Source organism: Pelobates fuscus, chromosome 13 (assembly GCF_036172605.1).
Source record: "Pelobates fuscus isolate aPelFus1 chromosome 13, aPelFus1.pri, whole genome shotgun sequence".
Taxonomy (NCBI): Eukaryota; Metazoa; Chordata; class Amphibia; order Anura; family Pelobatidae; genus Pelobates; species Pelobates fuscus.
The window spans coordinates 94,738,326-94,750,735 of NC_086329.1; the positions used below are offsets into that span (position 1 = coordinate 94,738,326).

The 12,410-nt window shown below is 38.7% G+C and overlaps 1 protein-coding gene across 1 annotated transcript in view; it reads right to left on the reverse strand.

The window, feature by feature from the left end:
* The window catches only part of CASQ1 (calsequestrin 1), a 57,045-nt gene that overhangs the window by 15,862 nt on the left and 28,773 nt on the right, over positions 1 to 12,410 (reverse strand). The window contains exons 4-6 of the mRNA XM_063439688.1: positions 11,638 to 11,749; positions 5,112 to 5,185; positions 4,268 to 4,398 (exon numbers count right to left, since the gene is read on the reverse strand). Of these exons, the coding sequence (XP_063295758.1) occupies positions 4,268 to 4,398; positions 5,112 to 5,185; positions 11,638 to 11,749 (317 nt within the window). The remainder of the gene's footprint in view (positions 1 to 4,267; positions 4,399 to 5,111; positions 5,186 to 11,637; positions 11,750 to 12,410) is intronic.

The window sequence follows — 12,410 nt, forward strand, 5'->3', positions numbered from 1 at the left end:
CTGTACCGCGGTGCGTGCTGTGCTGCTGGCCCACGCTACAAGACAGGTAAGTAAAGCTTCACATTCGCTCCATAAGACGCACAGACATTTCCCCTCACTTTTGAGGGGGAAAAAATGCGTTTTATGGAGCGAAAAATACGGTAATCAAAAATTACAAATCAAAAACCCCAGTTAAAGTTTGCAAAACCCCCCGATGGTGACATCGCCAATGGGGGGAGGGGGCAGGGGCAGGCAAAGTTGGACTTAACGTCTCTGAACCTGTCCCTCACAGACGCGGACATATTCTTTTGACTGGACCACGTCGGCGCCAGGAGCCAATGTCACTGCTGTACTCTTGTGACAGCATTGAGGTCTATGGAGTGTACAGCATTGAGGTCTATGGAAGATCCTGCAGTCCATAGATAAAACCACGTCCCTCCAACCATCACTAGAGTCCCTACTTTGTATTAGTATCTCTTTTGACCGGGTTGGACTTTCACTGACATTTCAACAAAATCAAAATGAGTATTTCATAAAGATTGTATCATCTATATATGAAGTACTTATTTTGCAATGGGGTAGGGGGGAGCCCAAATGAGCCATTATTTTTAATTTTTTTTTTATTTTTTTAAAGGCACCCAGTTTATGTGCTCTGCATTAGCTCAGGGACCCATTCTTTGATGGGATTTTAACCCAAAATAGGGTACTTTCCCCTATAAAAGAGACACGTTTAAAGTACATTTACATCTTTGTAAAATGTCGTCATTGCACGTTATCAGTGTATACATCAATAATTAGGTCTACAATATCTGTTATAGAAGTTCCTACTCTATTAACCTGTATGTAGATAACTCATTATAAAAATTCTCTTTTTTGGGGCATAGAATTAAGTAGTGACATATATAATGCATATGGGCTGTTAGTGACTCAGTGAAACACTTTATCACACAGTAACGCTCTCATCGCATTTTATTTTATTTCAGAGACAATCTCTATAAATGTAATAATCAATTAATAAAGGTTACATTTTATCTTTTACGAACCACTCTAGTGAGATACGACCCTTACCAGGAAGACTGGTTTTAGTTATTAAAACATAGGAGAGGACTGTCTCACTGATTATACTTTCATACAAACCATTTTTCTAAATCTCTGCGCCTTGCTACTTTCCTTTAAAAATGAGCACTATGTAACCTAATAATTGTGAAAATTGCTATTTGAAAAGGCCTACAGCAGGCCACTCAGTCCTTTTCAACATGCTTAAAATTCCGAGATTATGTCGTGCCATAAGGTTGGTGAGCGTCAGAGAAGGAATCTTCAAACCCAGAGACCTAGGTCACAATACTCTTTTACTCTCAAAAACGAATTACCCTGCTTGTGTCATTGTGACCCCACTAGCTATTAACTAGTCCCTTGTGAACTTTGCTTTTGCTTAGTTCAATGTAAAGTGCACAATATGCAACTAGAGTTTCGATTTAACATTTTTAATAAGCTTTTCAAATGATTTTGTGTTTTTGGATATTTTTTTTTTAAATAGTTCAAAGGGACACTCCACTGCCTAACTATAAAATAAATACAAAGCGCTGCTTAGTTGATTTACCCCAAATGAAGACTTGAATGCTTTTATTTAGGCATTTATGTCATTGGGGATATATCTAAAACAGTTTGCAACACTGGCAGTTCTCATCTCTGCTGTCTTTGCAAGCCCTCCCCTTCTAATACCCGCCCAGACTTTCTTTGGCTGTCCAATCACAGACTTCCCAATGCAGCTCAATGAGGCACTCTGAGTAATCGCTGCCTCTTGCGTTTAGCTCCAATAAGCTAACCAAAGCAGGAAGTAACAGGACCTGTTCTCTGCTCGCAAGCCAAGGGGGTGTGACCAGGTTAATTTATGAAAGTGTCAATTTCTGTTGAAATCTGCAATTTTTGCAAAATGAAAAAAAGAGGACACACTCTTGACACATAAAGCTTTCCAGCAAGCTAAAGTGCGTTAGGAGTCAGGAATGTCCCTTTAATATTTATAATAATAAATATATATATTTAGATTAAATGTATTAATATGTTTTTATATAATATATTATATTTATTTTTAAATCATTTTAAAACTGTATCCAAAATATTAAATGGGGACCTAGGATGGATAGATCCTGTACAGGAGGAAATATTCACACGTGCTCTTGACCCAGATCACGATATTTGTATACGGTCATTAACCCCCATATATCTTTTGGTGTTTTTTTTTAATCTTTTTGGGTCTATACAAAACTTGCTTTCCTGCAAAGTACCAATCAATTGTTTAATGGCATAATGACGCAAGCTTGTTTGTGTTTTAAAATAGCGCTCGTTCCAACTCCTGTGTATTCAATAGACGCTAAATAAGCACACAATTCTTTCTGAACACAACCCAAACTGTGAACTAATGACAAAATAACAGGGCACAGATCTCGTCGGAGAGACTATTGTTAATGAAATGGAGAAAATTGCATAGAAGTCAGAGAGTATGTTGTTTGCTTTAACACCATGAAGTGTTTGTGTTTTGTTTTATTTATTTATTTATTTAACTCGGTGATCTGCTTGATAAAATTATTCAGATCTTTTAAAAGTCTGTTATTTGGGATAAAACAGGTGTTTTTTGCATTCTTTTTTTTCAATGTATTCAGTATTTTTTGAAATTTTACAGAAATGCAATTATAAAAACATAACAACACACACACACACACACACACACACGTACGTACAGGGTGTAGACATTTATAAAAAGCTTTCTTTCATTTTGGTGCAGCCCCGAAAACCACAATTTTAAGCTAGATAACTATGGTTTTAGACATACTTTTATATATATTCTGTCTGCACTACAATGAAAAAGGCACACGGAAATCCATTTCTATTTTATCTTTTTCGGCGTTATAATATAAATTCAGAAACAGATCTCGGGAGCTCGATAACGTAATCTTGATATGCTCCATAACAATATTGTATTTTTGTGATCACTTGCTCATGTCTTTGTATATAATAGTCATTCTTTGTATTTCGGTCTTATTTTGTTTGTACGTGTGTGTTTCTAAATTGCTACCAGTGAAAATGACTGTCTCTCAAACCGAAAGACACACACCTGCTTATGGCTCATGGTGCTGAGGATTTAGTTTAGTACATTGAGGACATACGAAGGGCTGTCATCAAGATGCAGGAGCCAACCAACTTTGGCATTTCACCATAGGCACTTAGTCATAGGCTTAGGCCCGGAGACATTAACTCGTTATTATACCCATATTATGGATTTGCATTGCTACTCTTTATGTCCACCCACTTACATCACATTTGTGACCATATGAATGTGCATAAACCTATCTGGCAAAAATGGGGCACTTGTAGCGTTAGCAGTAGATTTGATAAGCAACAGGTTAAAGACGCAGCCACGTAAGAGAACGAGAGAAGACATAAGAGAGATAAAAAAATAGTTATCCATATTAAGCGGAATGTTTCTATGGCAGCTAAACTGTTTTCCTACGAACAGCTATGGCAAGTGCACCAATCAAGACGAACGTCTAGCCACCTGCTTTAGAAGATAGACGGATTCCATAAGACATCTTATCATAGTATCAGCAATGGGCACCCAGCAGAGCCAGAAGAAAAAACACAAAGAAGCCAGAAAGAGTATTTTAACACTCCGTGCCAGAAGGCTGCGGGGAACAACACTAATTACCTTTACTAGCTTCGTAAATAATGCTAATATACAAAGAGGCGTCTGACAAACATGCTATTGAGAAAGGTGGTCGGTAAGTGGAGTGCCTGTGAATGGGATATATACCTCCCAGTCTATCCCATGTGATCCCTCACTGGAATATTAATCACGGCTTTACACTGTTCTGCTAAATGTCTTACAAAAACCATTAATTCTGCGACTTTGGTTCTCTATTTCTCTTTCTACATCTTTTCTTTCCTCGTCAAACTCTGTATTTCAGTATAAAAAAGTAATCTGGTTTGTTAAACCTCTGATTATTAATTTGTGGATTGAAAGCATGTCTACAAGAGATCTCCTCATCCTTGATTACCTTCTGTGTGTCAGTAATAGGATATACCTACTGACGTACAAGGCTCTGCTTTTAGGATCTAGAATAAATATACCTATTCTTGTTATTTTATTTTATTTTATTTATGGAGCTTCGGTTTGCCCACACCTGATTCATTATCTCTTGTGGCTGAGCCCATGTTAGATCGAGTGCTATCGGTGCCTAGTTTCTCTCTTGGTACACGATCGCAGAGTTCTGCTCTTAGAAAATTTTCTCACCTCTTGTGCAAGTGCAGGAATTCTACAATCTCTTTTTCACTGTTGGGTTTATCGGGAATGGTGACGGGTTCATCATGGAAAGGCTCGTAGTAGTCAATCTCATTCAGCTTGAGTGTCAGCTTCTTGGCAACCTACAGACGGGACACAAGTGAAAAGGCCATTAATTGATCCTTTCCAATTTCCCCAGCATACTTTGGTTTATCAAGAAATATGGGTCGACTGAAATGCACAATGCTATCTATACAGAAAAGGAATAGGCCGGCAAATTGTCATATTTCACTAATATAATATTTTGGAAATTCTACAGAATTTAATCTCAGATGAACTTCAGTGTCACTCGTTGGGGACTCAACTCATGGCTCAGAGAGCGGTGAATTCGCAAAACGCTTTTACCCAAGCAGGAACCAATTGCATTAGAGTATAGTCTATAGCAGGGTTTGGCAAGCTTTGGCACTCTAGATGTTTTAGACTACTCCCATAATGCTCTTGGAGCCATAATACTGGTACAGCATCATGGAAGATGTAGTTCACAACATCTGAAGTGCCGAAGGCTGCCTACCCCTGGTCTATGGCAATACCTCTTTGATACAAAAATGTAAAAAAATAAAATAAATTTTTGCACCCATACTGAAACATGGGTATAGTATTAAGTGTTAAATTACAGCTAAATTAAGTATATATTGATACACGAAACCAATATTGTGCGTCCAGTATTGTATTAAAGTGGATTATAGAAAGATATTTAAATGTGAAAGTGTCACTTTAATTGCGTTAGGTGACCGACGACCTTGATCTTAAAAAAGGTGGTAGAAATAGAAAGGATTTTACATTCACTGAGCCTTACCTTGCTGTCAAAGGTAGCGAAGAATGGTATGTACGGATGGAATTCCTCTGCCGCATCTAAGTAGGCTTTGTAATCTGAAATCACAGATAAATAATAGCATTAACAACTGACGCTGCCCTCAACAGCTTTCAATGTCTATCTATAGATAGATTTATTTTATGGATCTACATCATAACAAGGTTCATTAAAAAAATAGTTTTTAAGGTTTACTGTTATCAAATTTACAGTTCTCAGACAGGCCGACAGACAGACTCTCTGACCAACCACCGAGTTAGAAGATCATGCAGAGATTGCTGCCATAGCACTCTCCAACATAGCATGGTCCTAGTCTCTGTCGGACAGGGCAAGAGCATCTAATGATGTACACATGCGGTGCTCCCTGGGGACAGAAAAACAAAATCAGGACAGGACCCTAAAATAGGGAGTGCCGAAATCAGGACAGTTGTGAGGGCTGCAGTAGATTGAGCGGAAGTTGATTACACAAAGGTGACCCAACATGGCTGCTCAGCCAGATAAAAAAGTTACATTTTCTGAAACAAAAATCAATATATATCATTAAAAAACAAAACAAAACCATTAAATGTCATCAAATGTAATAAGGGATTAAAATAATTAGCAGATTAAATTTAATGACCGTTCTTAAAATCAAAAAAACAACAACAATGTAATCCACTTTTATATTAACACTCTGTGCAGGATGTACAGGTTTAATTTGGGGAATGTACCACACTAAAACAAACCCCAACAAACTATTTGGTGTGTAAACATTTCAAGCATCGTAGTATACACCTACCCTTTTTTCATGGTACAAACATAAAACGTAAAAAAAAACAAAAAAACATTTATTGGTCAGGGAAATTGTGAATAGAAGTAAGGAGGCAACTTTTACAAATATATGTTTCTGCCCATTCTTGACAGTGGTGAAGGTACCGGTACTTTTTTCTAAATCGTAAAACAACTGCAAATTCCTTCAGTTTTTGAGTAGTTACAGACAGGATTGTAGTATGGTCAAAGAATTTACGAAATAATTCCAGCAGGGCAACTGAAACATCCCGGAATTCTTAATATTATGTTCACTTATCCCCCTTTTAAGTTAAATATTTATTTGTGGGGTATAGAACAATATAGAAACCCACTCTTCTATTCCTCCATCTTGGATATGTGTCAATCAATGTCAAAGCCTCTATACTTTGCTCCTGGCAGTCAGCATACAGAAATCATAGAGGTGAGAAGAAATTAAACAATGTTTCTATTTCTCTCCTCATTTGCATTGTATGCCCCGCCTGTGCCTTGAGAAAAAAGGATTATGATATCATTTGCTAAATGTTCAATAAAAGGGAGTATCACGTGTAAACAAACAGGTTAACTCAAAGTTTAGGCCATTTTCACTATTTTATTCTGTGCTGTAAATTCCAGAAACAATGAAAGGGATTATATATTTATTGTGTCCATTCCTGTTCTGTGCAGGTTACAAAGAAAGTGCCCAGAACTGTAGAAAAGGGTCCAGTGATCTGTTTTGGGAACAGGTTTTAAATTTAGCATCATTGCATTAAAGATACTACATTATTAAGTGGGCTCAGTGAGCTGTATCACCCTCCCTCTCCTTATCTTCGCATTACACATGTTGGAACATTAAAACAAATAATTTATATGCTGGAGACTCAGACTCCCAGATAAGACCGGTATGTGACTCAGTATGCCATGGGCCATTTAAAGGGACACTGCCACTATCACACTGCCGTTATCATCCTAATTAACTTAAGGGGTTAGTAATGTCCGAATATACATATTTTCTTACACAGTGAGATGTATTCTAGTAAGTATGGAAAACCTTAAGGATTGATCTGTCTTTTAGATTTCCGTATATGAAGCACCGCATTTTAGTGACTGGCTGCTCAGAAACCGGAAAATAAAACCCACTTGAAATCAAGGCTGGATTCTGATTGGTTGTGTCAGACATGCTTTTCAGCATTAACTGGGCAATAATAAAAAAAAAAAGAGCGTATTTCAGTAGAGGGTAGTGGATGCATGGAATAGCCTTCCAGCTGAAGTGGTAGCGGTTAACACAGTAAAGGAGTTTAAGCATGCGTGGGATAGGCATAAGGCTATCCTAACTATAAGATAAGGCCAGGAACTAATGAAAGTATTTAGAAAATTGGGCAGACTAGATGGGCCGAATGGTTCTTATCTGCCGTCACATTCTATGTTTCTATGATTCAGTATGGTTACTCAGTAAAATGTGATTTGCTGTGAATACAAAATTAATTTAACATTTTTGACCAAAACTGCTGAACTGGAAGAATTAGTCAGTTACGTTTTCAGTTTGCCAATTTTGGTTTACATTTAAAATTCATTTTGTATCTACTTTAAACACCTAACAATTCACATCCCTGAAAAAGTTACACTCTTTATAAACAGTGAACTCAAAACTGAACATTTAACATTTTAACATTTAGGTTAAAATGGGTGAACTTAACTTGAGTCTAAGCTTGGCTCTTTTTTATCAGAATTTTACAATTTGATTTTCACTTCAATCCATTTTTCTATTTAGCGAATAAATCCCCCGCGGGGGCAATCTCTGTGGTTTGGTATTATGTTCGCAATAAATGAAATGGCTCTGCCTCTTGTATCGGTCTGTTCTATTTGTATTGCATTTTTCCCAATTGTCCGGAATATGTTGGCGCTTTAAAAATGCCGGTAATAAATAAATATGAGTTCACAAGAATTTTGTTTGTTTGTTAAGTTCAGGTTGAGAGGCTTCACTGACTGGGGGGGCTATACTACAGCCCCGCATCATCAAGATCAAACTGCCATGCCCTGCCCTGTTGATTTGGCATGTTCGGCACAAAGATGGGGGAAGGTGAGGGGGCAGGCGCTAGTCATGCTGTAGCTTACGTATTCATAGTGTCTACATATCGCTCATCTGCACGCTTCTCATGGCTGTGTGGGCTGGTGATGTTAAAGATATGCAAATTCGCAAAGATTAATGTGCTTTGGAAGAATGAGTCTGTAACGCTTGGTATCAGAAAGTTAATCGATACGCAGCCGGGAGGGGGGGGGGAGGGAGGCTTGGTTTGCAGAACAACACAGCACAAATTCTTCAAAAGCTCCTCGTTTTATTCTTGGCCTTCAATAGTAGCCTCATTAAGGCCTCTGAGATTAATTCGAGTTCTATACCCGCTTGAAAGGAACGGGTTTCCAAAAGATGCCAATGGCCCAAGCTCCCATAATCCTTTGCGGCTTATTGTGCAGCACCCACACGCTCTCTCAGTTCCGCATGGCGTTGTTTCTCTGTAGAGTAATATGTACGAACCATTTGTCACTGGCACCAGCGCGTGTGTGGAGGCCAAAAGTGCTAGCAAGCTGCCATTCTTAATGATAGTAAATTGGGCAGATGACTACTTTTTAACGCCCAAAACACATCCAAGCTTTATGGGGGAAAAAAAAAACAAATCAATACCCACAAAACTAAAATTTTTCTTCCTTAATTCTGCTATCACTAACAGAATTTAATATGAATGCTGGATGGTATTAACCCCTTATAGGCCAGTGCGATTTTCATGGTGGTTATTCAATGTTTGCATCAGACTTGCAACTGTTAAAGGAACACTCAACGCACCATAACCACTGCAGCGTGCGAGGAACGTCCTCTCTACGGCAATAGGTAGAGAGTAATGTCCGACTGGACCTCAGGCAAGATGTCAGTCAACCTATTCAAACAGTTTCACTTATTACTATGGGCAAGGTGCCAAGTTATTCCAGGCACCATAACCACTATAGATTGCTGTCGTGATTATGGTGTTTGGAGTGTTCCTTTAAATGAGTGACCATTCCATTTTGATATTGGACCATTAAAAAACGTTTTCTTATGAAGGCATCGTTTCCCATTTATTCTTTCGTAGTTAAAGGATGTTCGAAAGTTACTCGCGCAAGTATGAAAACTACTCTCGTTGCACTCCTGCTATTGACGACTAAGTTACAGTGTTTTCAGCTGATTGCTAACTTTGTGTTTGTGACTGTTTAATCTTTGTAACCTCAGAACTGGTGCAGGAATCAAGAAACACAAGGTTTCAAATGCTCAACCTTATCATTGATTGTAAGAGAGATGGGCCGTCACATTCTATGTTTCTATGTTTCTGTGTTTCGAAGAGAGGTTGGTTAAAATATGGCATTAATAAATGCCTTCTAAATGGTTAAATCGTGTTAAAAAAAAAAAAAAGTTAACAGCAGAGCTGCATGGTTGGTGTATTCATTTTAAGCTTTTGGATTCATGATACGACTTGTCTCTTCACTTTGCTAAATGAGCTAACTCCTTTCCTTTAAACATGCAACCCCCTGATCAGTGATAGCCCCCCCCAGAACCCCCACTGCAGCGCACAGTCTCTCGTGCTGTGGAAGCAGGATTGAGTTTGGCTTAATGGAGCTGTAACATGCATTTTGCTGACTCTGACCATCTCCTAATTCCCCTTTAATGATAATTTCAATGAGTCTGTGAAGTGCTTTTTTGGATGGCCGGTCCCTCTGTGAAATCAATGTGTTTGTGTCTGTTCTTTTAGCTCAAAGTGTAGTTTCCCTGTGCGGAATTGTGACTGATGATTCAAAGGTTTATTGACTAAACTCGGAACTGTAGAGAATTAAATTCTTAAAGACAAAATTCAAGCTAAAATAGCCGTGCTGTGTGACTATAGCTGAGGTTAAAAATTTTCCAGATCCACTAATTATTCATGTAAATTTGGCATTTTGGATTTTTGCATGCTCTGATCCCGTGTTTATTGAATATCCCTGTTTGTGAACAAGGTCTCTATTAAGATGCGGACTGAAAGCTGGTTCGAGGAGGCTCATTTGTTTTCTCATTTTCCTAGAGCTGTTCTGTCACCTTCTGGAATTTTTTGTTTCATTAAAAGAACACTCCAAGCGCCATAATCATTTTGTGTGTTCCCGCCCCCTACCTTTTTAAGTGTCCTCCGGGTGCTGCTCCCTGAGTCTACTACAACTTAGTAAGAGCAGGAAACTCCTGTTTAGGAGATTCCATTAGTTCTCCTGAGATAAGCATTGCAGCTTATTGGCTGAGAGTATCAGTTAATTGTTCTCGAACATCCAGCTAAGCTCTACACCACTGGGATTAGCTTCTGGCTCTCACTGAGTTATAGTGGAGGCAGGCAGGGGCGCCCAGGAACCCTAAATAAGAAGTAAAATAATTTTAAATGGGTTTACTACTTACAACGGTGGGACGCCAGAGCACTTCAGGCACCATAACCACTACAGCACCCTGTAGTAGTTATGGTGATTGGAGCGTACCATTAAAAGGGCCTCTTCAGACCCCTAATGCTCTTTAGCTTGCTGAAATGCCTTATGTGTGAAGAGTGTGTTCCTGCCACGGGAAAGGAAATGTTAGCAAAGGGAGCATACTGTGCTATAGGGAGAATTCATGCTTTTTCACGTGGTATAATCAGACTGTGGAGGTGTGCGCACAGTGTAAAGTTGGAACACGAAGCCTTTATAATACGTGCCTCTGGCGCTCGCTGACGCCGGCTCAGACCCTTTGTGTTTTGGTTTTATAATGTAAGCTGTGCTTATCTGACTTCATCCCCTGCACACATAGGAAATTCCTCTCTTCGCTCAATTATCCCCGTCAGCATTTCAACAGCGGGCCTGCTTTTTTTTTGTTTTTGTTTTTTTCATTGTAGAGGTATTTAAATTGTTTTCATATTGCCATTTCAGTTTATTAGTGGGTGAGGGCATTCTGAGTAGGATGCTGGTTGGGTAGTCTAATTTTTTCAAATTTATGTGAATTACCCCACACCGAAATGTGTTGGTGTCTGAGTAAAGAAAATGAAAAATAAAATTAAATAAACAATAAAACCACATTGTCACATTGACCACATTGTCATTATGTGACCTATTATGTAAAAGCCTGTTCATCAGGAAGACCCACACAAAATAATGAAAATACACGGAAAAGTCCTTTTTAAGCAGGAAATGTAGGAACCTCCTAAATTAATGTAATACTTTCTTATCTTTTTTTTATTGTCAAACTATTTTTTTTTAAAATTCATTATTTTGTGTGGTTCTTCCTGAAAAACAGAGGGAGGAGATACTGAGGGTAGGATTAGGATAGCATGCAGGGAGGAGTCCTTGCCACCATTGGCTGTCGGCATACTCTGTGTGCTGGCGTCAGACGCCAATTTTGCTAATAATTGACATTAACCAGCCTGGAACATTGTGTTGAAGTGACACCTCCGGCAGATAATGTGTTAATCTCTGTATGTGCAGCATTTTAATGGGAAACATAAAGACTCCAGGCACCAACACCACTACGAATCAATTACGTGCTCATGGTGTTGGAGTAACCCTTTGAAATTCAAAACATGATTTGGGTCCAAATATCTATTCCAAGTTCCTGTTCCCCTTGACTCAAACATGGTATAACATTTTACTGTTTATCGTTTGGTTAGAACACTTTTCCCATTAGGTGCATAGCGATATGAGTGTGTTTTTTCGGTGCCTTCTAACACAGAATACTCACGTTCAGAATCCTCGTTCTTGAAGAATCCAATAAGTTTGGGCTCATCGTCCAGATTCTCAAAGGCAGCAAGTTCGTGACTTCCATCGATGAACTCTATGGGATCCTCGAGCACCTTAAATACGAATACACAAAGATCACATTAATGCATTATATATACAAAGGCATAATATAAGTAAACTACCGATAATTTGTGTGTTATGGCTTTTCGTTTGGACCAGAGACACTGCTAAGTTCAGTGGACCCTTTATTAAAAGACATGGACACATCTCCTTCAGGATCAGATCCACAGGCTCAATGTAGGCATGTCGGCAACCTGGAGGTATAGTGGATGGGTTTAGAATCAGCCCTTACCCAAAATAGTACCGGCATGCCTTATTAGACCAGTTCAACTGCTGTGGCCGGTTTTAGAAGCCATTTCTATGCAGACAACGAGAAGCAAAGGAGAAAGGAGATGGAGATGGAGATTGTGTTTTGGAGATGGGTTCTAGGTTTTAGAAAGAGTTAGAAGATGGCTGAGGGGTTAACCCCTTAAGACACATGACAGAAATATTCCGTCCTGATTCCCTTTTATTCCAGATGTTGTGTCCTTAAGGTCAGGGCTGGGAAAGAGGGCTACTCAATAGGTGAGTTGTTTATGTTAGTTTTCTTCATATGAACCCAATATGTCCCATGTGGCCCCCAGACGTAATACAGAGAAGATTTATTTGTTATGCGATTTATAGCCATCTTTACTTTCATTACTCATTGTACATTAATGTATTTTCATCAACCAT